We start from the raw sequence: 26,700 nt of genomic DNA, 5'->3' as shown, positions 1-26,700 counted from the left end.
CGATCCCGCCACTGGTTCACTGCTCTGACAATGACACTCCAATCAAAGCAACACCAATTTTCAATCAATCATTCTTTCAGATGGTTGACATCACAGATCTGGCAGCGGTAGACTCGCTCTTGCAAAGTCCCCCAAATTTAGTAGTCCACTGGATTGAGATCCAGACTGTTCGGTAGCCACTGCAGTGGTCTGATGAATTTGGGTGTCTCTGACAGCAAAGCAACAGTCTCACAAGCACAGTGGGCTGGGGAACTGTCTTGCTGGAATGTGAAGAAGTCGCCAGACAGAGAACGAATGGCTGGCAGGAGGTGTTGTCTCAACAACATATCTCAGTAATATGAACCATTTATCTTTAGGCCTGGATCAATGAAAATCAGGTTGGTACAGTCAAGTGATGACTTGCCAACAGATACCATTACTGACTTGGTAAACGTTGAATGTTTACGCAAAAGCCGGCCGGCTGGGAGTTCTTTTTGTTGGATTCCTGCCCTGGCATACAGGTGATCATTCTGAAGATTGACGTGGAACTGTTTTCCGTTAGTGAATCATATGAATGAAACAGAGTGTTCAGGGTACCTCCTGAGCAGTCAGGTTCCTGAGCTCTTTTTTTTTTAAGCATTTGAGCTTCAACTCACATCACAGAATATACTTAACGAGTGGTGCGCATAAATCTTAATTAATGCCAATCAGTGCAGACACTTGCTTGTTAACATGCAAGTAACAGTGATGATTAGCTAGTTAACCAATTAAGTTACACACATTGTTGTAGAATATGCTTCGATTTCGCCACAGAAATTAATTTAATTTAATTTGGAATTTCTAACCTGCTTTACCGACGAGTTCTAAGGAGTTTACATTTAACAGTACGTTATCAAAAGATTAGCTAACATTAATTAGTAATAACTTAAGAATGGAACTGTTCAGTATACAGTAAACAATATTACATTACATCTTATTGGGAGTTAATTTAGGGCCCTGTTTACTAAGCAGTGCTGTAGGCTCGCTAACTTTTAGCATGTGCTAAAAATTAGCGCGTGCTAATGTTAGAGACTGTCTCTAGCGTTAGCACACGCTAATTTTTAGCGAGTACGGCTTAATAAACAGGACCGTTAGGTTTGTAGTAACTGAATACTGCTATTTAAACATCATTTATTTATTTATTTTCTTATATACCACCTGCAAGTCTCAAATCTATTGAAGCGGTGTACATTCAAGTACTGTAGGTTCTGTCCTGTCTCTGGAGGGCTCTCAATCTAACCCCTGTGTTTACTGAGCCGCACTAGAGGCTGCCGTGCACTAATGCCAACACAGCCCGCTCACTTTGAATGGGCTGTGTCAGCTTTGCCACATGGTAGCTACTAGCGCTGCTTAGTAAACAAGGTGGTAAGTTTGTACCTTAGCAATTGGAGGTTAAGTGACTTCCCCATAAATTATATGGACAATACTATAATTAGTTGCCCCAATACTGTGTGCGGAGCACCTGATCTATAATGTTGAAAACTTCTGCTCAGTGTGTTGCGGCAGCTAAAAAAACGCACAGAATGTTGGGTATTATTAGGAAAGGGATGGAAAACAAACACAAGGATGTTATAATGCCGTTGTATTGCTCCATTGTGCGACCGCACCTCAAATATTGTGTCCAATTCTGGTCGCCGCATCTCAAAAAAGATATAAAGGAATTGGAGAAGGTGCAGAGAAGGGCAACGAAAATGATAAAAGGGATGGAACGACTTCCCTATGAGGAAAGGCTGAGAAGGTTAGGGCTCTTCAGCTTGGAGAAAAGGCGGCTGAGGGGTGATATGATAGAAGTCTACAAGATAATGAGCGGAATAGAGCGGACAGATGTGAAGCATTTGTTTACACTTTCAAACAGCAATAGAACCAGGGGACACAAGTTGAAGCTAGAATATGGTAGATTTAAAACAAACAGGAGAAAGTTTTTCTTTACTCAGCATGTAATTGGACTCTGGAACTCGTTGCCAGAAAATGTAGTGACAGCAGCTGGCCTTACGGAGTTTAAAGGGGGTTTGGACAAATTCCTGAGGGAAAAGTCCATTGAACATTATTAAAAAATATATTTTTTTTTATTAATTTTTTTTTTTTGGGGGGTGGGGGGTTGCCGGGTTCTTGAAGCCTGGATTGGCCGCTGTCGGAGACAGGATGCTGGGCTTGATGGACCATTGGTCTTTTCCCAGTATGGCAGTGCTTATGTTCTTATGTAACTACATCTGAGCATCTGGATTCCATTATAGAATACTAGCATAAACTTACATTGGCAAACGTACCCAATTTACATAAGGTAAATGGCTGCACCTCAGTGTGGCATGCACCATGCTAATTTAAAATATTCTGTAAATGGTGTCCCATGCTCCACCTATTTTTATGCCTTCTTGCAGTTACGCATTATGGGCCAGGTTTTATATATGGCGCTTGAAAACTCCAGGCAAAATAAATTTCCACCTAAGCGTATTCTGTAAGTGACGCCTATATCTAGGCGCTGTATATAGAATGTGCTTTGTTGATATCACAGCGCTTAAAAACTATGCACATCCATTTATATCAAGGGAAACCTGGCGTAAATGCCGGCGTATAGATTTAGTCGTACAGGGGCATATTCTATAACAGTGCATGTAAATTTTGGAATGCCCATAACCATGCCCCTTTTTGGCTGCGCTCATTAGAAATTAAGCATAGTGTGTTACAGAATACGCTTAGCGAGTTGTGCAGGTAAATTCTAATTATTCTCAATTAGTGCTAATTATTGCCCATTAAGACTTGCTATCAATGCTGATTAGCTTGTTAAGCCAATTAAGTTACGTGGGTTTTTATAGAATACTAGTAAAAAAAGGCCCGTTTCTGACACAAATGAAACGGGCGCTAGCAAGGTTTTCCTCGGAGTGTGTATGTTTGGGAGAGTGTATGTGAGAGTGACTGTGTGAGAGACAGAGTGAAAGTGTGAGTGTGTGTGTGTGAGAGAGAGAGTGAGTCTGGGTGTGAGTGTGTTTGTGAGAGTGTGTGTGTGTGTGAGAATGAGAGTGTGTGCAAGTGTGTATGTGAGACACAGTGTGAGAGTGTATGTGTGTGTGCGAGAGAGAGAGTGTGTGTGAGACACAGATTCTCTGTGAGAGTGAGTGTATGAGACTAAGCGAGTGTGTGAGTGACTGTGTGGCACATAGAGAGTGAATGTGATACATTGTGAGACAGTGTGTGAGAGTGAGAGTCAGAAAGACATTGTATATGAGAGAGAGAGTGTGAGCCTTGCCCTCCCAATCCATGCCCATCTGTCCCCTGCCCCCTCCATTCATCCCTATACAGCAATTCCCCTCTCTCTCTGAGCCCTGCCCTGCAATCCATATCCATCCATGCCCATCTGTCCCCTCCATTCATCCCTATCCAGCAATTCCCCTCTCTCCCTGAGCCCTGCCCTCTCAATCCATGCCCATCCATGCTCCTGTCACCTGCCCCCTCCATTCATCCCTATCCAGCAATTCCCCTCTCTCCCTGAGGCCTGTCCTGCAATCCATATCCATCCATGGCCATCTGTCCCCTCCATTCATCCCTATCCAGCAATTCCCCTCTCTCCCTGAGGCCTGTCCTGCAATCCATATCCATCCATGGCCATCTGTCCCCTCCATTCATCCCTATCCAGCAATTCCCCTCTCTCCCTGAGCCCTGCCCTCCCAATCCATGCCCATCCATGCTCCTCTGTTCCCTGCCCCCTCCATTCATCCATTTCCAGCAATTCCCCTCTCTCCCTGAGCCCTGCCATCTCAATCCATGCCCATCCATGCTTCTCTGTCCCCTGCCCCCTCCATTCATCCTTTTCCAGCAATTCCCCTCTCTCCCTTCCATGATCCCCCCTTGCATCCATGCTCTTCTGTCTCCCATGTCCGAGCCTGTCCCGCCCTCTTCTTCCCCCCCCCCCCCCTTCGCATCCTTGCTGTCGTTTCTCCTCTGCCCTCCCGCTCCCATTGTTCAACTGCCCACCCTCTTCTCTCCCCCCAACATCCTTTTTTTTTTTTTTTTTAAATTTACCTCCGTGGCGGCGGTTCCGGCAGCGCAGCATTAGGGAAGGAGGCGGCGTTCCCGTCTAGCCTTCCCTTCGCTGTGTTCCGCCTTCTTCTGACGTCATCCTTGACGTCAGAAGAAGGTGGAACACAGCGAAGGGAAGGCTAGAGACGTCGGGAGCGCCGCCTCCTTCCCTGACGCTGCGCTTTATTTGTTTTTTTTTCCGCCCTCGACGTCATGACGTTTGCCCTCGACGTCATGACGTTTGACGCGAGGGTGGGGCAGAGACGGCTGGCAGCCTGGCTGGCTTCACACCACGAATCTACGAACCCTTCAAGTAATGTTTGAGTGACTTCAGAACGTTGTCTTCAGAATGTTCACGGTGCGTTTTATTATATTAGATGCTTGTATTTTGGCACAGAACACTAGGCACGCTATATAAAATCTGGGGGTTTGGGGGGGGGGTGAATTCTATAAATAGTGCTGAAAAATGGGCATCGAAACAAAATCGGTGCTAAGCTCTATTCTTTAAAGGACGCGTGCCCTTTATAGAACAGCGTCAATTCCTTTGCCTAACTTTGGGTGCCAGACCTATACCCAGTATAAATGCCGGCACCCAAGTTAGGCACACTTACCCAGTATTATATACTATATGCATAACTTTTTGGAACACCCCTGTCATGCCTATGCCCCTCCCTTTTGGGAGCTTGTTAACCAATTAATTTAAGCGCAGATCTCGGGAGCGTGCCCAAATTTGGGTGTCATATAGAGAATCCGCTTACACATGCCCTTAGTGCACTTACATGTATGACACATCATTCTTTAAGGGATCCTTTTACAAAGCTGCAGCAAAAGGGGGCCTGCAATGGTGCTGGCATGTGTTTTGGACATGCGCTGACTCCCCCTTTACTGCAGCGGGTAAAAGGAAGGATTTTTTAAAAGAAATAGACGTGTGGCAAAGGCAAGTGAAGCACTTGCCTTGCGTCCATTTCGTGTGGGATCAATTACCGCCACCCATTGAGCAGCACTGCCCGATTACCGCCGGGTACACACTGGCGCTACAAAAATTAAACTATTTTTGTAGCACCAGAAAAGGTGTGCGCTGGGGGTAGGAACTACCACCGAGCTGCTGCAGCAGCCTGGTGGTACTCCCTTTTAGCGAACAGTAAGCTCGCTTTGGGCTTGCCGCCACTTTGTAAAAGGGCCCCTAAAAGAAAAACAAGAATTATGACATATCATGAACAGTCAGACAACATCACAAGCATTCAGGTAGGGGACATATTAGAACATAAAAGACCCATTAAATCAGGGGTTTTTTTGAGGGGGTACTTGGGGGTACTGAGTACTGGCACCTTTTCCATTGCCTGCTAAAATTAACCTATGGTCCCCAAGTCTTAATGAAAGAGCTCAGGCCCTACACACCAATTCTGCCTTGTCATAGTTTCTGTGACTGGTTGCAGGGGTCCTGGCTATTGTGGGTTGGGTCTCTCAATGATCACCCCACCCCTGAAGGTTGGCCTGGCATTTGAGTACCGGCACCTTTTTTGCTAGAAAAAACACACTGCATTAAATATACAAGACATTTCAGTTTGGGAAAGAGGGGACAAATGACTCCTCTGAACAGGGTCTGAAACTGCCCTTAGAAAGTGTCAGAAGCTTCCCATGCATTGATCCAGTTTATCAGGTTTGTCTCCTAGAGGCTGCTAGCGACTTTTAACCCTGTGGTCATCTGTAATTATTGGAAAGCTTGAGTCAAAGTAAGTCATGAGAAATTCTGCTTCTTTAAGCTATCGTCTCCAAAAATCTGTTCTGTAGGTGAGAATGGAATAAGAAAACCACTGCTAGAATATGAAACGATTCATGAAAAGGGGCCTTGGAGTAATTGAACTTTAAAATGATTTATGGATAAAGGATTGTTGTGCTAATACTGGCTTGTAAGAAAAATTCTAAGGGTTGTATCCAGAAGGAAAAAAAAGTCAGTAATCTAAGTTTATTGGACCGTACAGCCTTTAAATCTCTATGATATATGGAGGTGGTGGAAGGATTACATTTGGAATCAAGAAGTCATTCTAAACCCTTGGGGGAATGATTTTATAAAAATACTTTTGTCAGGCTTAGAATCAGGATACCTTTAAGAACAGGCCCTTTGCAATGCTGACCTATGGAAATGTCGTATTGTTCTTCTGCATGTTGTATTCATATTAGTCATATGAATTATTTATTCTTTAATCTTTGTTGCATGCATATTTTACCATTCGCAGAATGATAAATATTCTCTTTTTTCGTCCACACTGCTGAGATCTGAAGTGCCTGTTTTTATGGAATTAAAATGTATGTACCACCCAAGACAATAAATCTTCCAAATTTATTTAGTGAATATCACCCATCAACAGAGGGTGGGGGAAGGTAAATAACTTACTATTAAGAAACCCCAAGCAGAGCTGCAACCCTTACACTGCACAGTAGTAGCCTTTGTTCACTGGGCTTCATGAATGTTGGCTGAAAAGCTCCTTTAAATCTAAAAGGATCAATAGGAAGGGCGATGTTTACAAACCAGTTCTTGATAACTATGGGTCATAGTTACATATGTGCATTACCAGCTTTGTTTGCATTAACATAGTTAAACACATACTGGGGTCCTTTTACCTAGCTGTGGTAAAAAGGGCCCTGTACTAGCAGTGGGGGCCATTTTGACTGCACGCTGTGGCCATTTTGACTGCAGCAGGTAAAAATGCCTGAAAATAGCCATGGTCTTACTACATGGCCATGCGAGTGGGAGCACTTAACCGCCACTCACTGAGGTGGCGGTAAGGGTTGCCATGCTAACCCGGTGGTAAACGGGTAGCCCAGGTTATCGCCACGCTAGAAAATCATGGCCGATTTTCTGTAGCGTGGTAAATGGCGCGCGCTGAGGCTAGAACTACCGCCGGTGCCTGTGTTGGGCCGGCAGTACTTCCAGGTTAGTGTGCGGTAAGCCCGTGTTGGGCTTACCGCCGCTTTGTAAAAGGGCCTCGTTATTAGTAAGTAACATAGTAAATGATGGCAGATAAAGATTTGCATGCTCCATCCAGTCTGCCCAACAGTCACACTCATTATCAATTCCTGGTTGAACCAATAATCCAGTAGTATTACTAACAACATTTTAGTCGCTAAATACCACTTTAAGATATCTTCCCCACCCCCCACTGAGATATACAGCACCTGCACTCATAGCATACAATGTGAATGTGGTATAAGATGCTCAGACTTGATATGATTCATCCATGCCATTTTCAGGGCTCAGACTGTAGAAGTCATCTTAGCATTGGCCCTACTTCCCAACTATTGGAATTGCTGCCAAAGCCCATCCAATCTATCTTGCTCTATATGGGACACAAATTATAGAAGTCCGTCTGGCATTAGCATCGCTTCCCCATTGCTGGAGTTGCCATCTAAGCACCACTCGTGGCCATCCTAAATGAGCTCATAGCTGTTGACATGTTAAGTTTGGTTTTGATACCATCCTCTTTCTATTTAGGGATCCTTTGTGTCTATCCCACACGTTTTGAATTCCATTACTGTTTTTGCCTCCACCCCCTCCAGCAAGAGAGCATTCAAAGCATTCACCACCCACACTCCATGAAAAAGTATTTCCTAATTTATTCCTAAATCTGCCACCCTGCAACCTCAATTTATGTCCTCTAGTTTTACCATCTGTATCATAGACCTTTAAATATTTGAACGGTATGAATCTACAAACAAAATGGGCCATGTGATAACTGTATTAACACATGCTGACTGGTAGCTGAGCTTAGTTACCACAGCCCTTTGTCAGCCATGTGTCTGTATTCACTTATCACTGTGGAGGATATATCGTTTTGTGGAATGAGGGAAGGGGATTAAAATGTCTGGTTTAGCTTATCTTTCTTGTGCTTACAATAACCATAATCCAGAAGGCAAGCTCTGCTTAATTTCATCATCTCCTCTTTTCTCTACCACTGCCCCCACCATCTCAACTCTCCCAGTAGACTTTTTAAACTTGCTATTTCTTTGCTGTTTTTTCTTTTCTTTTCTTTCTTTTTTTTTTTCTTGCAGCCAGTGCTGGGAATGAAGTCACGTTCTAAATGTTACATTCTGCAACCTGATCTCTTTGCAGTACTGCAAATTTATATTAATGAGCTAACAGCCTAAAAGGAAGCAGAGCAAAGAGATGAGCCAGAGGCCCTAATGAATTCCAAATGATTACAGTGATTCTAGCTGGCTGCCTGCTTTCCAACAGGAAAAGCACTTGTCTGAGTGCAATTCTCAGAGAGCCTTTGAAAGGCAGATAACTCCAGATGACAGCTAAACCTGAGTCCAGATTGATAAATTGGTTTCAGTATCACCTCACCGCTGGTCTACTGGAATGATAATCACAATAGTAAACCTTTAACACACATACAAAAAAAAATACCCCAAGATATTGTCTGATTGTGGGTATATCAAAGTAAACGTAACTCCTGTTTCATTTGGCAGCTTTGTGACAGATGAAACATTAAGCACAGATTGTACAAAGCTGATAGATTCAATCAGGTCGATTATGAAACTTGGCAACGAGCATGTTCTTTTAAACACCAGTCATGGCATTTTTTAAAAATACATACTGTATTCACTGCCACTTTACAGTAGTGGAGAATTCTTGCCACCAGCACCTTATACCACAACAGTACTAATCAGCCCCTATACACGTGGAGGCAGATTTTACATAATATGCAGAGAAGGGATTTCACATGTTCAGGTCAAGACAAATGGAATTCCTATACTATTTTAACACAGGCTCAGCTAAAAAATAAAGCCCCTTGTAAGGGCAGTATATCCCAGCCTCTCCATGTCCAAAGGGATTAGTGATGTTAGAAAGCTGCACATGTAAGACAAAAATGTAAGTATCTCTCCCTCATAGAAAAGAAAATAAGATGATTCCTTTTTTATTGAACTAACAATACATTTTTGATAACCTTTTGAAAGTAATCCTTCTTCTTCAGATCAGAAATGAGCAAATGTTGACAAATATCAGAATATGTAAGTGAAACAAAAGCATTCCAATGACAGTCTCACAGGAAGAGGGTGGGATGGGTTAGTTGAGAAACAGGGGGAGCTGGGTGAATGAGAGACAGGGAGAGGTGGATGGTAGATAAGAGGGTGACAGTAGAATTTTATGGTTTATTATGGGTTAGAAAACCTAGATCTTTGTTAAGTCCTGCCTGGTGGGTGTCAAAATTTTTAATCATTTTGACTTCAGAGGTCTTACGTTCCTGGATTGTCTTAAAGTTTCCTTTTAGTATTCTCATTGTAACATCATTGATGCAGTGTTCTGGTTTTGTAAAGCGCTGTCCCACAGAGATGACATCCTGGTTGGCATTGGCATTTTTCATATGATGTCTATGTAGATTAAATCTCTTTAGCATCCGGCTTGTTTCTCCAATATAGCACCCTTCTTCACACTTTTCACATCGAATGATATATACCACATTTGAAGATGAGCATATGAAGGATTACCTTATGCTGAATATTTTTCCCATGTGAATGACTGTGGGATCCTGTGAAATGTGTTGGCACAGTTTAATATAACTCCTGGAGTTGTTTCAGTTTTTTTCTTTGTTTGCCACACTGAACTTTAAAGGTGTGTTTTAGGATATAAGTGTCATGTAATGTAATTACATCACAGATATCCAGGCAGAGTTTATTTTCTCAGGAACTTGGAAAAATAGAAACACAGAAAATGAGGGCAGAGAGAGCAAATGGTGTTTATCTAGTCTGTCCATCCATACCAACTACTAAACTGTGCAATCCCTTATTCCTCTTTAGAGATCCTCTGTGTTTGTCCTTCACTTTCTTGAAATCAGTTACAGTCTTCATCTTCACCACCTGCACTGGGAAGCATTCCATGTATCCACCACCCTTTCCATAAAGCAGTATTTCCTCAGGTTACTCCTGAGTCTGTCCCTTTTCACCTTCATTCTATGCTACCTCACTCAGGAGTAATATCAGGAAATACTTTTTCACAGACAGGGTAGTGGACACCTGGAATGCTGTTCTAGGTGTGGTGGTAGAATCAAAAACAGTGAGTGAATTCAAACATATGTGGGATAGACACAAGATAAGAGGTGCCTAAATAGAAAGAGAATGAAAACATAACATGGCTGTGAAGTATTATCTTGGGAAAGAGTAGTGGGAACTGAGGTTGATGCTGGATAGATGTCTACGGTCTGTGTCCCACAAATGGCAAAAGGCAGTTGAAGCTTTGGCAACTCCAGTGCTGTAGATCACTTTGTCATGTGCTGTGAGTGAGGGTGCTGTGCAGCTCAGGGGGAAGGGGAAGACATCTTGACTGGTAAGTTGAATACTGTCAGCAATACTTGGGGATGATATGTGGTTATAACCAAGACTCCATCATGTTTGGCTGCCTACATGGTTGGCATGATGGAGACTTGACAACCAGCATTTAAGCATGGGTGACTAGGGCCCGCACAGAGTGACGAGCACGGCTCTGGCCACCTTCTTGGGCGGACTTGATAGACCGTGAGGTTCCTTACCTGCTGTCATTTACTGTGTTACTGTGTTGATATATTTCTGAAGGCACGGTCTCCAGAACTGTACACAGTACTCCAAATGAGGTCTCTCCAGCGATTTGTACAAAAGGCACTCTCTTGTTTAACTCTTGTCTGCGGCCTTAACCAGTGTCCTGGACCCAATGATTAGGGAAGCTCCATATCCCCTCAGATCAGCTTGGTGGAAAAAATACACTTTTTCCTCCAAAACACTCCATAGAGTTGTGATGTCTACGACATCACAACTCCTCTCCCGGCTTTCCTCATATGGATCCAGCTTAGAGAAATTCTGAATAGTTATACTATTGTACATGGACTAGGGCAAGTGTGTCCCTGCCACAATAATTAATACATCAAATTCATTTCAGAAATAGGACAATTCACCAAATCCTGTTAACACTATGGATTTAATTTTCATTTAGCATAAAACTCTTCAACTTCACCTCAAACCATTTGTTCTTTGGGGTAGTCATATACTGCCAGATTCTATATATCGCGCCTTTCCACATGAAAATCAAATCATATTCTATAACAATGCACATAACTTAATTTGGTTAACTAGCTAATCAGCACTGTCAATTGGATGTTAAGCAATTATCAGCACTAATTGGCATTAAAAGTTTTACATAGAACTCGCTAAGCGCATTCTGTAACGTGGTATGTGTAAATTCTAAATTGCATAGTTGAAAAGGAGGCAGGGTATGGGTGTTTCTAATATCTATGCACATTGTTATAGAATACACTATTTCTGCGCCTAATTTAGGCATTGGGATTTACGCCAACTGAAATGTGATGTAAATGGCTGTGATTTTTTTTCCATGTGGATTTTTCAGATGCAATTTATAGAATCTAGCCCTGTCAAAAGGCCCTCTTTACCAGTCAGTATTTAGTGAAAACATCTGTGTAATCAAACAAGGCTGTAATTTTCAAACCCAGTAATATCTATAAATATACTATTTATGTTTTCAAATCTACACCCAGCATTTATTTACAAAAATGCAAAATTTGCTTATGCTAATTAAAGTGTTTATTTTCTGAAAAGTTAGTTTACAAAAAGATATCTTTGGAATGATTGTAATTTCCTTACAAAATGTATATATATATTGAAATCAGATAAGGAAATTACTGTCAGTAGCAGGAAAAGACAAAAGATGAATAGAACAGTTTCTCTAAAATAGGAAACAGCTTGAAGTCTGTTTGGGGGGAGAGTCATCTCTACCATTAACAATGACTTCATTTTGCCAGCAGTGTAGACAAAGTGATTGCCAGATGTTTTTCTGGAGTAATGCCATTGTCATATTTCTAAGCTAAAAAAAAAGGACCTAACGCATTGATATTTATTAGTAGAAAAGGAAGACTTGGGGTGGTTTTAGTCTTCCTTTGCCAGTTTCACAGAGCTCTGACAAAATGAAAATGCAATCTGTTCCCTATTCCCTGTTCTACAGAGTACAGTATTAGACTCATTACATAGAAACATAGAAAATGAAGGCAGAAGAAGACCATATGGCCTATCTAGTCTGCCCATCCATGCCATCTACTATCCCTTCCTCTCTTGTGGTGATCCTATGTACTTGTACGAAGCTTTCATGAATTCAGATACAGTCTTCATCTCCACCACCTCCACCAGGAGGTCATACCACGAAGTCACCACCCTTTCCACGAAGTATTTCCTTTGGTTACTCCTGAGTCTATCCCTTTCCATCTTCCTCCTAGGCCCCTCATTCCAAAGCTTCCTTTCAATTGAAGGAGACTTGCCTCTTGTGCATTTATGCCACGGATGTATTTAAAAGTTGCTATCATATCTCTCCTCTCCTGCCTTTCTTCCAAAGTGAGTGGCACCGCTGAGGTCAGTGATTAAACAACAGTTGACAGGAGGTGAAAGTATATATAGTATGATTAAGATCTCCTGATTGAGACCAGTGGCAGATACGAAGTAACGTTTCTTCCAAAGTCTGTCCTCATATGCTTTATGACCATTTTAGAAGCCACCCTCTAACCAAAGCCATCCTGTTTATGTCTTTTTGAAGATGCGGTCTACAGAATTGTACACAGTACTCTAATTGAGGTCTCACCATAGACTTATCACCTCCTTTTTCCCGCTGGCCATTCCTCTCCCTATGCACTCAAGCATTCTTCTAGTTTTTGCCTTTTCTAACTGTTTGACAACACCGTAAGATCATCACATACAAATATCAGAATAACCATACTGGGTCGGACCATCTAGCCTAGTATCCTGCTTCCAACAGTGGCCAATCCAGGTCACAAGTACCTGCCAAAATCCCAAATAGTAGCAAGATTCCATGCTACCGATCCCAGTGCAAGCAGTGGCTTCCCCCATGTCCATCTCAATAACAGACTATGGACTTTACCTCCAGGAACTTGCTCAAACCTTTTTTAAACCCAGATATGCTAACACATGTAACCACATCCTCCAGCAATGAGTTTCAGAACTTATTTGTTGAGTGAAAAAATATTTCTTCCTATTTGTTTTAAAAGTATTACCATGTAACTTCATTGAGTGTCCCCTAGTCTTTGTACTTTTTGAAAGAGTTTTTTTTTTTAAATCGATTCACTTTTACCCATTCTACACCACTCATGATTTTATAGACCTCTATCATATCCGCCCCCCCCCCCCACCCAGCCATCTCTTTTTCAAGCTAAAGAGCCGTAACCTCTTTAGCCTTACTCATATGGAGGAGTTCCATCCCTTTTTTCAGTTTGGTTGCCCTTCTTTAAACATTTTCTAATTCCGCTATACAATCACATCCAAGACCCACTTCTCTTTCATACACAAAATCATTTCACTCCCTAAACTGTACTGCTCCCTCAGGTTTTCAAAGCCCAAATGCATGATGCTGCATTTTTTTTGCATTAAACCTTAGCTTCCCAATTCTGGACCATTAGTTGCATTAGTAGTAAAGTGTAAATAAATTGAATAATGCCGGTTTGATTTTATGTTTTCTTCTCATGTATTTTGATTTTTGTGTACAAAACCCCTCATTCCATAACAGGTTGCCTAAATTTATGCACCAGTTGTGCATGTAAATTTATAGAATACTGCCATCCATGCAGGAAGGGGAAAACCAACCTGTATAAATAGCACCATAGCACCTAATCACAATTCTGTAATTATGACCTCAAATGACATAGTGTGTAACTGTTAGAGGGGAGGAGCATGGGCAGGCCATAGGCAGGGCCAACTTGCAGAAGCCATTGCTGCATTTGGATGTGTCCAGTATAATCTGCTGCCCACCCTGAAGTGTTATTAGAAGGACCGTTTGGGATTTTATTCTCTATCAAAGAGAATACTGGCTTGACCCCTGAGGCAGGCGCCATTCTGCGCCAAAACACGGTGTGTGTCGGGTCTATTTCAGTAAAGATTGTACCATTGTTCCAGTCTTGGAGGACCTTTTGTGTTTTTTTTGCTGTGTTACTTACGTATATACATGTCACATTAAAGTGCATTCATTTACACAAGCCATAGACATGTCATGCATGTTTGTGCCTACATTTTAGCACACTGAAGCAGGTTTACATGAGATTCTAGAAGAACACTTGCATGTACAAGTGACCTTACAGAACAGGCCCAGTACCAGATCATGCAGCCCATAAATGGAGGTGCCCTGTTATAGAACTGCCTTCATAATGTCTAATAAAAGAGGATATAGATGGACTAGTGCATTAAGGGGATTGAAGGTCTTAATAACCTAAAAATGTATTGATGATTTTAAGTATTTTTTATGGATGTGATGTTTATTTTATGAAAAAGTTCTATGCTATACAATCTGTTGTAAATTGCTCACTACATTAAGTAAAATAAGTTTCTTAAGATTTTCATACTAACATGGACATAGGTTTCAATGCTCCACGGCTGGTAGAAATCACCGAGATATATAGGTGCACTCACAATAGACCTAGTGTGCTGGGACAATATGACATTTGCAAGTGGCAAAACCTTTTACTGAAGCAACCTCAGAATCAGCCAAATAAGTTATTGAGCTTTTAAGAGCGCATGGGCATCCTTCTCTTGACATCTAAAAAGGAAAGTTTGTGCCTTTGGAAGAACTCATCTACTATATCAGATATGGAGGTGTATTTTCAAAGCACTTAGACTTACAAAGTTACATGGAGGGACATTTTTGATATGACATCTAAGTCCGACTTTGGACTTTTTCGAAACAGTAAAATGTTTATCTTTTTTTTTTTTTAATGGCCACTTTCTAGATGTTTTTCTGATTTGTGCGTTCATCTTTTTGGTCTGTTTTTTGGGGGGAAAAACATCCAAGTGAAAAATGCACAAAATCAAGCCAATAGGATGCAGGAGGAGCCAGCATTCTTAGTAGACTGGCCACACAGACATCCCAGCAGAGTAGTGGGACACCCTAGGGAGCACTGCAGTGGATTTCACATAAAAGGTCCTAGGTACACATCTCACCCTTACCCCCTTATATTGTATGGTGAGCCCTCCAAAACCTATCAAAAACTTACTGTATCCAACTATACACCACTACAATAGCCCTTATGGCTGCAAGTGTCACCTATATGTGGGAACAATAGGTTTTTGGTGGGTTTTGGGGGGGGGCTGACATATTTCACCACAAGTGTAACAGTAAGAGTGAACTATGGGCCTGGGTCCTCTTCTCCACAGTGCACTGCATCAACTACTAGGTGACTCCAGGGACCTGCTTGCTGCTCTAATAGGACTAGCCATAGCATCTGAGGTATGTACCGTGTCTTTCACATCTTTGGGGGGTGGAAGGGGGCCAGTGACCACTGGGGGAGTAAGGGGGGCCATTCCTTTAGTGGACATCTGGTCATTTAGGGCACTTTTTTGTAGCTTAGTCATTATTAAAACAGGTCTAGCTCAAAATGTCTTAGTTTTAGTCCTAGACATTTATGTTTTGTTCCATTGTGGAAGAGAAAAATCAAAGAGACTCCACAAATGTTCAGGGTGCTGCTGTTGAACTGGTCCCTACAACCAGTATGACTTCCTTGCCATTTGCCCCCACCCCCACCCCACCCCATGGATCTTACCAATGGACCGGAGACATCTCCATTCCTCTGTACCCCCTATACCCTCCCAGCAGACACCTACCTTCTACTGCATTCTGAACATTCTTCTTGCAGTCATCTCAGCAACTCCCCCTAGACTGTAGCTGTACCCCAGGCAGAACCTCTCAGATCAGTCCCACCCCCCATGCCCTCACTATGCACCTGCCTCCTTGTCCTTACATACATGCACAAACACCCTGCCTCACACTCCATGCCCCCACAGCCCAGACACCCCACACTGACGTGTCACATGCATTCACTCCCAAACATGACAACCCCACTATGCCCCCAACATACACAAGCACCTACTCTCCCACATCTCATCTACAGAGACACCTATACACACACCCAACACTCCCCATATGTACCCCCTGCCCTATATATCAAAATCCCAGACCCACACACACTCCTACCCTCAATATCCACACACACACACAATAATCCACTGACCCCTCAATTTCCACGCAGTACCCCACTGAGGGGGATCCACCACCATCTCTGCTACCTTCGGAAACATGATGTTATAAATTCTATATCTATGCCGATGATGTGCAATTACTCGTAGCCACTGAACCAGATCTACCCACAGCTTGAGTAAACTAACAGCAACTCAGGAATGTGCAAAAATCAATCAACTCTACCTGATCTCAAGTAAAACAGAGATTCTGTGGGTTCCTATCACAAGTGGACAAGTACTTGACTTTGAATATACCATTTGGGAAGTATGAGCTCCTCCTAAAATCACCGGTCAGGAATCTTAGGATACTGCTAAACTCATCACTTACTTTGATCCTACAAATTCAAATAATCTCTAAAAACTGTTATCACCTACAGCAACTACAAAATCTCTCTCTTTATATTGAATAGACAAGTCTGACCACAGTGGTCTATGCCATGATAACATCACAACCAGACTACTGTAATGCCCTGTACAGTGGTCAAACCAAACAGAGTTTGCACCAGCTCCAACTAATTCAGAATGCTGCAGCACGAATGATAGAAGGCTGCAAGTGACGTGACTACATCATACCCTTCCTGCAAAAACTACACTGGCTACCAGTGTCCTTACAGGGTTAAATTTAAAACTCTATGTTTGATTTTCCTTAGACAAAAGGGGCCAGAGTACTTAAAGAATAAGTTAGCCCTCTACACACCCATTCAATCCTAGCTACGCCAGAGTCCCTGTCACATGGAGGGGAATAATCGAACGTCGCCGGCGAAACAGGTCGCCGGTGATCTATTTTGGTGGTGGCGCAACAGCTGGCCGGAACCGTATTTTCAAAAAAGATGGCCGGCCATTTTTTTTTTTGATAATACGGTGTGGGCCGGCGAAATGCCTTGGATTTCGCCGGGTTTGAGATCGCCACTTTTGTTTTTCCGCAATAATGGAAAAAACTTCCGGCGATCTCAAACCCGGCGAAATCCAAGGCATTTGGCCGTGGGAGGAGCCAGCATTTGTAGTGCAACGGTCCCCCTCACATGCCAGGACACCAACCGGGCACCCTAGGGGGCACTTCAAACATCTTTTATAAACAACCAAATTAGCTTCCAGGTGCATAGCACCTTTCCCTTGTGTGCTGAGTCCCCCAAATCCCCCCCAAAACCCACTGCCCACAAGTGTGCACCATTACCCTAGCCCTAAGGGATGAAGGGGGGCACCTACATGTGGGTACAGTGGGTTTTGGGGGGGTTTGGGAGGGCTCAACATTACCCACCACAAGTGGAACAGGTAGGGGGGGATGGGCCTGGCTCTGCCTTTCTGCAGTCCACTGCAACCAACAACAACTGTTCCAGGGACCTGCATACTGCTGTCAGGGTGCTGGGTATGACATTTGAGGCTTGCATACAGGCTGGCAAAAAAGGTTTGTATTTTAATAATTTTAGTGTGGGAGGGAGTTGGCGACCACTGGGGGAGTAAGGGGAGGTCATCCCCCATTCCCTCTGGTGGTCATCTGGTCAGTTGGGTCACCTTTTTGAGGCTTGGTCGTGAAAATAAAAGGACCAAGTAAACCCGGCGAAATACTGCTTATCGCCGGGTTTTATTTTTCCATTATCTGCGAAAGCCGGCCATCTGGTAGCCACGCCCAAGCCTGCCCATGTCCCGCCTTCGCTTCGCCGCCAACACGCCTCTTTGAACTTTCGCCGGTGAGGCAAAGGGAAAGCGGCGAAGCTATCACAAATGTAGCTTTCGATTATACGCTTTTCGCCGCTTTTGCGAAATCGCCAGCCATATCCCGATTTGTGTCGGGAAATAGCCGGCGATTACTTTCGATTATAAGCTGGATAGTGAATTTAATTTCATGGTTAACTGTTGTACACAGAATTTTTCTTCAATAATATAACATATTGTTAAACATTTGGCCTGTGCAATCAGAAAATGAACACTTCCAGGAATAAAAAAAAACAAAAACACTGATGTTCAAATATTTTTGTATACTTTACCATATTTTGATAAAGAACCTCACTTATTACCATATGTTATTGGCATGTTATCTTTATGGAAAGCAATGTTATATTCTTAATATAATTGAAATGATAGGGGCCATTTAGTGACTAAAGCCCAGCCTTTAATGACTTGGCTCAGACCTGTTCTGTTTAATTTTTGCTTGGCTACAGATTGGTTGTAAATAAGATCTACTCTCTTTGGGGAAATCACAGAGTTTCTATTTTGTTAGCCAAGTGGTCATGATTCAAAAGCATTGTAACCATATAAATATCTCAGTGGAAAGGCTCTGGCAGCAGGTACATTGGCTCCTTCACTTTGGTAAAACCCCCCTTTTGGCTGCTAACCCTAGTACTGCAAGGAAGAAAAAGGTATAAAGAGGTATAGTAACACCAAAAAATATTCTTACTTCATGTGGTATAGGATGAAGCAATCTCCAAACAGAAGCTAAAAAATTAAAAAATGACAATATCAGGCTGTAAACTGTGCCAACACATATCACAGGACCGCCCCCCCCCCCCCCCCCCCCTCAGTTACTCACATAGGAAAACCATTCACCATAATGGAATCCTACTCATGCTCTTTCCCAAATGTAATATATCTCATTCAGGGACCCTTTTACAAAGCATCAGTAAACCCAACACGGGCTTACCACATGCTAATTCAGGAATACCGCTGGCCCAACATGGCCACCGGCGGTAGTTCCGGCTTGAACGCGCGCCGCTGAAAGAGCCTGGTTAGATCCAGATAGGTGATTTAAATCATTGTAAATATCGGGACCCATAAAATTATACTACTTTGCCACCGTCTGAACATCCATCCATCTTATCTCTCCCTGTTTCTCAGCCTTCCCCCCTCCTTTCCCCTTGATAGTATCATTGGAATGCTGTTTCACTTATGTATTCTAATACTGTCATCTTTTGCCCATTTCCGATCTGAAGAGGAAGGCATTGCCTTCAAAAGCTAGTCACAAAATGTATTGTTAGTCCAGTGGAAAAGATATCATGTTATCTTTTTGTTCTGTTTTATTTCTATTCATTGCCTTTAAAAGTGGACTAACATGGCAACCATACTATTTTATGAATTCCAGGTACGACATGGGATACTGTAGCCCAGAAAAAGAGGTTATTATTCTATTCAGGCAGACTCAACTCTAGAAAAATATTACTTGTAATGGCAAAGAGTGGCTTCTTATTCTCTTGCAGGTATCCATTTCCGACCATGTTCAGCAGCTGCAGTAGAAAGGATCTAGACATCAGCCTGGAGAAGGGGGTAGGAACGTGTCTGTTCAACATGCCTGAAATCAAGGAACCTTTCGGAGGACAGAAGTGTGGAAATGGATACAGAGAGGAAGGAGAGGAGTGCGACTGTGGAGAACCTGAAGTAAGAAATATCCAACATAATTATTGCCAGCTCCACTTCTAAACACTACTCATGAGAAGGGAGCACATGTACTGGGAATTTTATTTCTGAGACGTTAATAGCTGTGATTAAGGAGTCCTTTTACTAAAGCACACTAGAAAGTGGCCAGCGCTGTTACTAGCATGTGGGTTTGCCGTGTGCTCCGGCCACTTTCTTGAGTGGCTGAAAAATGGCTGTGATCGGGTTCGTTTTTTAATTGGCACATGCTACTTTCTCCATTAGCATGTGGCCATTACCACTGGGAGCCCTAACTGACACCTATTTAGGAGGCAGTAAGGGATCCCGCGTTCCTCCTGTGCTAATTGAGTAGTGTGCAGTAATGTGCCTGCGCTATCCGATTAGCGCAGACACAACTACTCTCTGCCCCCAGACATGCCTCCCATGGCAAAAAATACCGCTGGAGTAGCGCATACTGCCAGCCAAATTACCAGGGGACACCCCGGTGCGTCTGAGGTAGTGTCCTTTTACTATGCTGTAGGCCCGCCTAAGGCCTACCACGCCTTAGTAAAAGGGCCCCTAAGTCTAAGCCAGATGTTTCTTTTTCCCTCTGTGATTTCTTTCAGTGGAACCTAAATTCTATTTCTCAAATACCTTCTTAGATGTGCTTGCATTGCACTGGCTGGAAAGGCAAAGTAGCAGTTGTATATGGCACTGAACAAGCTACCGAGATCTTTCAGATTAATGCAAAGAACAGAGATGTTTGTTCTAATTGGATTTTTGAAGTGGGAATCCTTCTGAATATCAATGAGTGACCTCAAAGCAACACAAATAATTTAAGATGTGGCTACTTTCTCAGGACAGCACAGGCAATATTTGCCTGTATGCTTTCTTGTGGGGATGCACAAGCAAAAACATTTTGTTTTGTTTACTTTCTTTTCTTGCCTGCACTTTCTTTTGATCTTTTTTTTCCATTTTGTTTTTATACATTTTTGTTTCAAGACAATTCTGTTGATTAAGAGTGACTGTGGCTGCTGTCCCAAAACAGCAGCTTGTGGCAAACCACCCCACCCCCCACTGAGGTGGGAGGCAATGCCGCCTGGCTCTTACCAGGCTCATTGGTGGTATAGTATCTGGGCAGGAGCAGTCATAGTAACATAGTAAATGACGGCAGAAAAAGACCTGCATGGTCCATCCAGTCTGCCCTACAAGATAAACTCATATGTGCTACTTTTTGTGTATACCTTATCTTGATTTGTACCTGTCGTTTTCAGGGCACAGACCGTGTAAGTCTGCCCAGCACTATCCCGCCTCCCGCCACCAGCTCTGCCACCCAATCTCGGCTAAGCTCCTTAGGATCCATTCCTTCTGAACAGGATTCCTTTATGTTTATCCCACGCGTGTTTGAATTCTGTTACCGTTTTCATTTCCACCACCTCCCGCGGGAGGGCATTCCAAGCATCCACTACTCTCTCCGTGAAAAAATACTTCCTGACATTTTTCTTGAGTCTGCCCCCCTTCAATCTCATTTCAGTCCTCCTTTGTTCCCAGCCTCCTTACACTGAAGCAAAGATAGCTGTAGCCTCTGGACAGGAATATCAGGAGCTAGAGTCTTAGAAGCTGGAAACACTAATGTAAAGAAGCCAAGTTACTTAGTTCCAGGAGGAAGGTGTTTTGGCCAATCTTTTTTTTTTTTTTTTTTGTTCAATCATTTTTATTAATTTGGATATAACAATAAAAAAGGAAATTAAGTAACATACTCAAAAGCAGATTCTAGCCATTGAAATTCATACTGCAGGTCCCATGAAGCATTATGATAGACTTGTCAGAAAGACAGAAATAGCCAAAAGGTCTCCCTCTAGGTAGGGCAATAGTTCCCAAACCTGTCCTGGAGGAACCCCAGCCAGTCAGGTTTTTAGGATATCTGCAATGAATATTAATGAGTTAGATTTGATATCCTGCCCTTTAGAGATCTGCCAAATATAAAAATATATAAACAAGCAAATAAAAGAAAAGAAGAAATTGAATCCATAATTGATAGGACAGATAGCTAAAACAGCATAAAATCACTAAAATAAATTATATAGTCAGACTCAGTACTCTGTCCCTGGAGCAACTAGTGCTGGGTGCAGGGCAGCAATATCTTAATTATAGGCATCCTGGAAGAGATAAGTTGTCAGAAATCCAGAACTGAACTACAGTCTGCCTCCTGGAGCTACTCTCAAGACTTCCTCAAAAAACCTTTCTTGTGCCCTGTTCCTAGCACTGCAAGTTTTGGGTAAAGTAGCGACTGAAACAGTTCAGCCAATATTCAGCCAATGGCGTTCAGCGTTTGTATGTCCGCCACCAGCTGTAATCCCAAGTATCCAATGCTGGGCCATGAATGGGCAGCAGCATTGATTATCTGGTTATATGTTGGCTGCTAAAACATATGCAATTAAGTGTAATATTCAGCCCTTAACCACATAAGACAGAACAGCTTTTAATGCAGTTAAGGGCATTAAACCGCATAAGTGCCGACTCTGCCCCTGGAATGCCCCCAAGTTAGCCAGTTTTAGCTCAGACACTAACCATGAATATTAAGTGATATTAACTGGTTAAGTGCCACTAAACATTCATGGTTAGCCATGGGCAAGCGATTTAAACAGTCAGGAGCCTCTCCAGGCCATTTAAATCATTTTGAATATCGGGTGGCTAGTCTTCGAGGCCACGTGCAACTGATCCTGTAGCTTTTCATCTCCCAACATTTTCCTGGTTGAAGTCTTGGACCTACAATCCTGAATCCTTTTGTGAAAATCATCATTACTATTATACTGTCAGAGACTTTTACCAAGTTTACTCCATATCCTGGCTGTCCAAATAGTGATCCAGTGCAGAAATTCTGTGAAACAATCTCTAAGAAACTAAAGGCTGCAATTAGCCCCTTTGCCTAGAAACCTCTACTAATCTTTCGGGAACATTCTGAGCCTTTCCCTGAAAAGTTTGATGGTGCCCAAGGAGCATTAGCAGAGCTGCCAAGTTACTCAGTTCCAAGAAGGCGATTTTAGACCAGCCCTGGCTTTCTGATAATTCTATAATGATGCATTATGGGACTTCCAGCAATGGATATAAATTGGTCAAATCAGAGACTGTTAGATAATATACATTCTATTCTCCACCAATTACCTATAAGGTAATAAGATAAGAATATGTAAGAAAAGGGGGAATTAAATACTATATTTGTTGAATTACATTAACCTGCACTGCAGGGTTTAAAGACATGTGCTCAGAACATAAAAAAACATATATTTAACTTTAAACTGTTTATTTACAATACAGGTAATGTAATATTGTTACAAGAGAGAGGCAGGTTTTTTTTTTAATGTTATGAGGCAGTTTTTAAGAATCTTTCACAAGTGAAATGTGCTTTTCAAGATTAAAAGGTCTGAATTATAAATTATGCAGGACAATGGTAACTCACTTCGATAGATGCTGTTGGGTGGAGTGATAGAGATCCTTGCTGAAATAGAAGTCTTTTCTTGCAGAGTTGTTGTTGTTGTTGGAGAAATTCTTATCAGTGTTTGTGTTTGAAGTCCAGCAGAGAGGCAAGAGGCAGATCCCAAGAGCTGGGCATTTTCCAGGCTTTTTACATTTTCTTGCTGGACCCAAGGCTGAAGTCAGGTGGGGTGTCTGAGAACTGGCTTCATCTGGTTTTGAGATGGGGCATGGTAACTGGTCACATGTTTAATGACATCATAAGACTTTCTGTTGGACATATGCTGTGATATACACATCCATAAGGCATCTAACAGGATTACAAGAGTCTTTGTCTGAAAATAGGTGGAGTTTCACTGTCTCTGTGATTACTGTCCATCTTCAGAGTTTTGTTCTTTGGAGATGTATTGATGGGCTTAGGTAGCCACCCAGCTAGTTTTTGTTATCAGTAGTTTCCAGGGGGTGAGGGGGGGGGGGAGATGAAAGCCAGACCAGTTTATCTGATTCTGTCCCAATAAGTCTTTGCAGCTGTATTTTTTTATATATACATTTGTATGTGATCCAGCAAAATCAATAACTCTGACAATTAAACTCATATCATGCTATAAGACTATAAATCCCTCACTGCTTTGGAGTATAAATTCAGAACCAAGATTGGCCAAAACATCTTCCTCCTGGAACTCGGTAACTTGTCAGCACTGTACTAGAGGTTCTGTTTGAAGTGTTTCCACAGGAGGTTCTTACCAAAAAGACTCAGGTGGGCTTCATTTACCTGATCCTCAAAAGAAAATCTTTATGTTGGTGAACCCGGGTCTTACTCTCCACCACCAACATCCTGGGCACTGTCTAACTCTCAGGGTCAGGCACCCTCGACCCGGGCTGCAAAACAAACACAGTTTCTTTTTCCTTACTTTATTATTCCATGTATTGAGCTGGGTGCAGGCTGGGACCGGAAAAACATTCAGAAGGCCGTATGGTTTGAGATAGTCTCTCTTACTCTGATTTATCTTTTTAATAGGAAAGGGGATGGGACTTGATATACCGCCTTTCTGTGGCTACAGTCAAAGCAGTTTACATATTATATACAGGTCTTTATTTTGTACCTGGGGCAATAGAGCGTTAAGCGACTTGCCAAGCATCACAAGGAGCTACAGAATCTAACCCAGTTTACCAGGATCAAAAACCACTGCACTAACCATTAGGCTGTCAATCACTCTCACTCATGCAATGAGTCCAGGTCTTAAGCAAACAACAGGAACTTTACTGAACTTCTGCAACAGGCAATCCAAAACTTTCAAAGGGAACAGTTAATTTGTAACCCAACTTGAAACCTTATATAACAATAAATCCAGAGCCAAACTCAGGGATATGGTATAAATCCTCTATTTCAATAGGTAAGTCCTACAGTATATACATATTTACAACTCCTCCTGTCCTTTACTTATCCCTTCTGAGTGGAACAATCTAAGGCTGTGCCTGAAGCACTGGTGCAACAAACACAGTGCCGGAAGTTCAGGTTGATCTTGTAGTTTCATGTCCTGCAAAACCAACCCGAACCTCCGGCACCACATGGCTTAAGCTTGGAGAGAGCCAAGTAGTAGTGGGGAATCAGGAATCAACATAAAACAGAAGAACAAAGTCCCTTGCAGAAACAATGTAACAAATACAGCATAATTCTAGATGATGTACAAAACTCATAGGTTTATTTGAAACACTCAAAGACCCATCAGGAATCCCACTGTTTCTTCTGCAGCTGAATCCAGGTGAGGGAAAATAAACTAGGTGAAGGCTGGGGTGGGGGTTATATGAGCAAGAGAGAGCAGGTGAAGGCTGGGGAGGGGAAGATGCACCATTGCATTCTACCACTATTTGACAAAACATGCAACAAAATATGAGGGTGGTGTTTTTGGTCCTCCAAATGTTATAAATTGTAAAATGTGGCCCCCTGCAGAAAAATGTTGGACAAGCCTGCTTTACACAATGCCTGGTATTGGATTTTCAATTTGGACTTACTCTACACATTTCTCAGTAATAGCTCGAGGCAAATTACATTCAGATACAGTAGGTATTTTCCTGTCCCTGGAGGGCTTACAATTTAAGTTTGTTGTACCTGAGGCAATGGAAAGTTAAGTGACTTGTCTAAGATCTCAAGGCACATCAGTGGAATTTGAACCCTGGCTTACCTGGTTCTGAGACTGCTACTCTACTCATTAGGTACACATTATCTGTATGAGCTGTATGTAATGTTTGGCAACTCAACAGCAAACTAAAGGCAAGCGAAGCTGAAGCCTGGTGGCCATTTCACAACCTACCAAAAAACATGTTCTTTTATTCTTAATAAAGTACATAAGTGTTGCCATACTGGGCCAGACTGAAGGTCCATCAAGCCCAGCATTCTGTTTCCAACAGTGGCTAATCCAGGTTACAAGTGCCTGGCAAGATCCCAAAACAGCACAATACATTTTATGCTGTGTATCCTAGAAATAAGCAGTGGATTTTCCCTAAGTCCATTTTAATAATGGCACATGGACTTTTTCTTTTAGGAAGATATCCAAACCTTTTTTAAACCCCACTAAGCTTAACTGCTTTTACTACATTTTCTGGCAATGGATTCCAGAGTTTAATTACATGTTGAGTGAAGAAATATTTTCTCTGATTCATTTTAAATTTATCATTGCATTTCCCTTAGTCCTAGTATTTTTGGAAAGAGTAAACAAGCGATTCATGTCTACTCGTTCCACTCCACTCATTATTTTATAGACCTCTATCATATGCCCCCTCAGCCATCTTTTCTCCAAGCTGAAGAGCCCTAGCCTCTTAGCCTTTCCTCATAGGGAAGTCATCCCATCCTCATTTTCATTTTCTTCACCCTTCTCAGTACCTTTTCAAATTCCACCATATCTTTTTTGAGATGTGGTGACCAGAATATTTGAGGTGCGGTCGCACCATGGAGTGATACAAAGACATTATAATGTCCTCATTTTTGTTTCCCATTCCTATCCTAATATTACCTAACATTCTATTTGCTTTCTTAGCCACGGCAGCACACTAAGCAGAGGGTTTCAAAGTATCATCAACAATAATGCCTAGATTCCTTTCCTGGTTGGTGACTCCTAATGTAGAACCTTGCATTATGTAGCTATAATTTGGGTTCCTCTTTCCCACATGCATCACTTTGCACTAGCTCACATTAAATGTCATCTGCCATTTGGATGCCCAGTCCCCCAAGGTCCTCTTGTAATTTTTTACAAACCTCTCACTATTTAACACCTTTGATTAACTTTGTGTTGTCAGTAAATGTAATTACTTCATTAGTTACTCCCATCTCTAGATCATTTATAAATATGTTAAAAAGCGACAGTCCCAGCACAGACCCCTATGGAACCCCACTAACTACCTTTCTCCATTGAGAATACTGACCATTTAACCCTACTCTGTTTTCTATCTTTAAACCAGTTTTTAATCCACAATAGAATACTACCTCCTCTAGAGTCTTTCAAGAGGTACTTTTTCAAATACTTTTTGAAAATCCAGATACATAATATTAACTGGCTTACTTTTATCCACACGTTTGTTCACCCCTTCAAAGAAATGTAATAGATTGGTGAGGCAAGATTTCCCTTCACTAAATTCATGTTGGCTTTGTCTCATTAATCCATGCTTTAGAATATGCTCTGTAATTTTGTTCTTTATAATAGTCCCGTTATTTTATGGTTTCCACTTGCCAGTAATCTCAGAATTTCTGTTACAGTACTACCGAACATTACTGTTCACATTGCCAATAGGAAGATGCTGGAC

The 26,700-nt window shown here is 42.2% G+C and overlaps 1 protein-coding gene across 1 annotated transcript in view; it reads left to right on the top strand.

Moving 5' to 3' along the window:
* Positions 1 to 26,700, top strand: part of ADAM12 (ADAM metallopeptidase domain 12) — a 659,141-nt gene that overhangs the window by 493,198 nt on the left and 139,243 nt on the right. Inside the window, exon 12 of the mRNA XM_030202952.1 lies at positions 19,275 to 19,452. Within this exon, the coding sequence (XP_030058812.1) occupies positions 19,275 to 19,452 (178 nt within the window). The remainder of the gene's footprint in view (positions 1 to 19,274; positions 19,453 to 26,700) is intronic.

This window comes from Microcaecilia unicolor, chromosome 5 (genome assembly GCF_901765095.1).
Source record: "Microcaecilia unicolor chromosome 5, aMicUni1.1, whole genome shotgun sequence".
In the NCBI taxonomy this organism is placed as follows: domain Eukaryota; kingdom Metazoa; phylum Chordata; class Amphibia; order Gymnophiona; family Siphonopidae; genus Microcaecilia; species Microcaecilia unicolor.
Note: the sequence above shows the minus strand (reverse complement) of the source record. Positions and strands in the feature narration are given on the sequence as shown.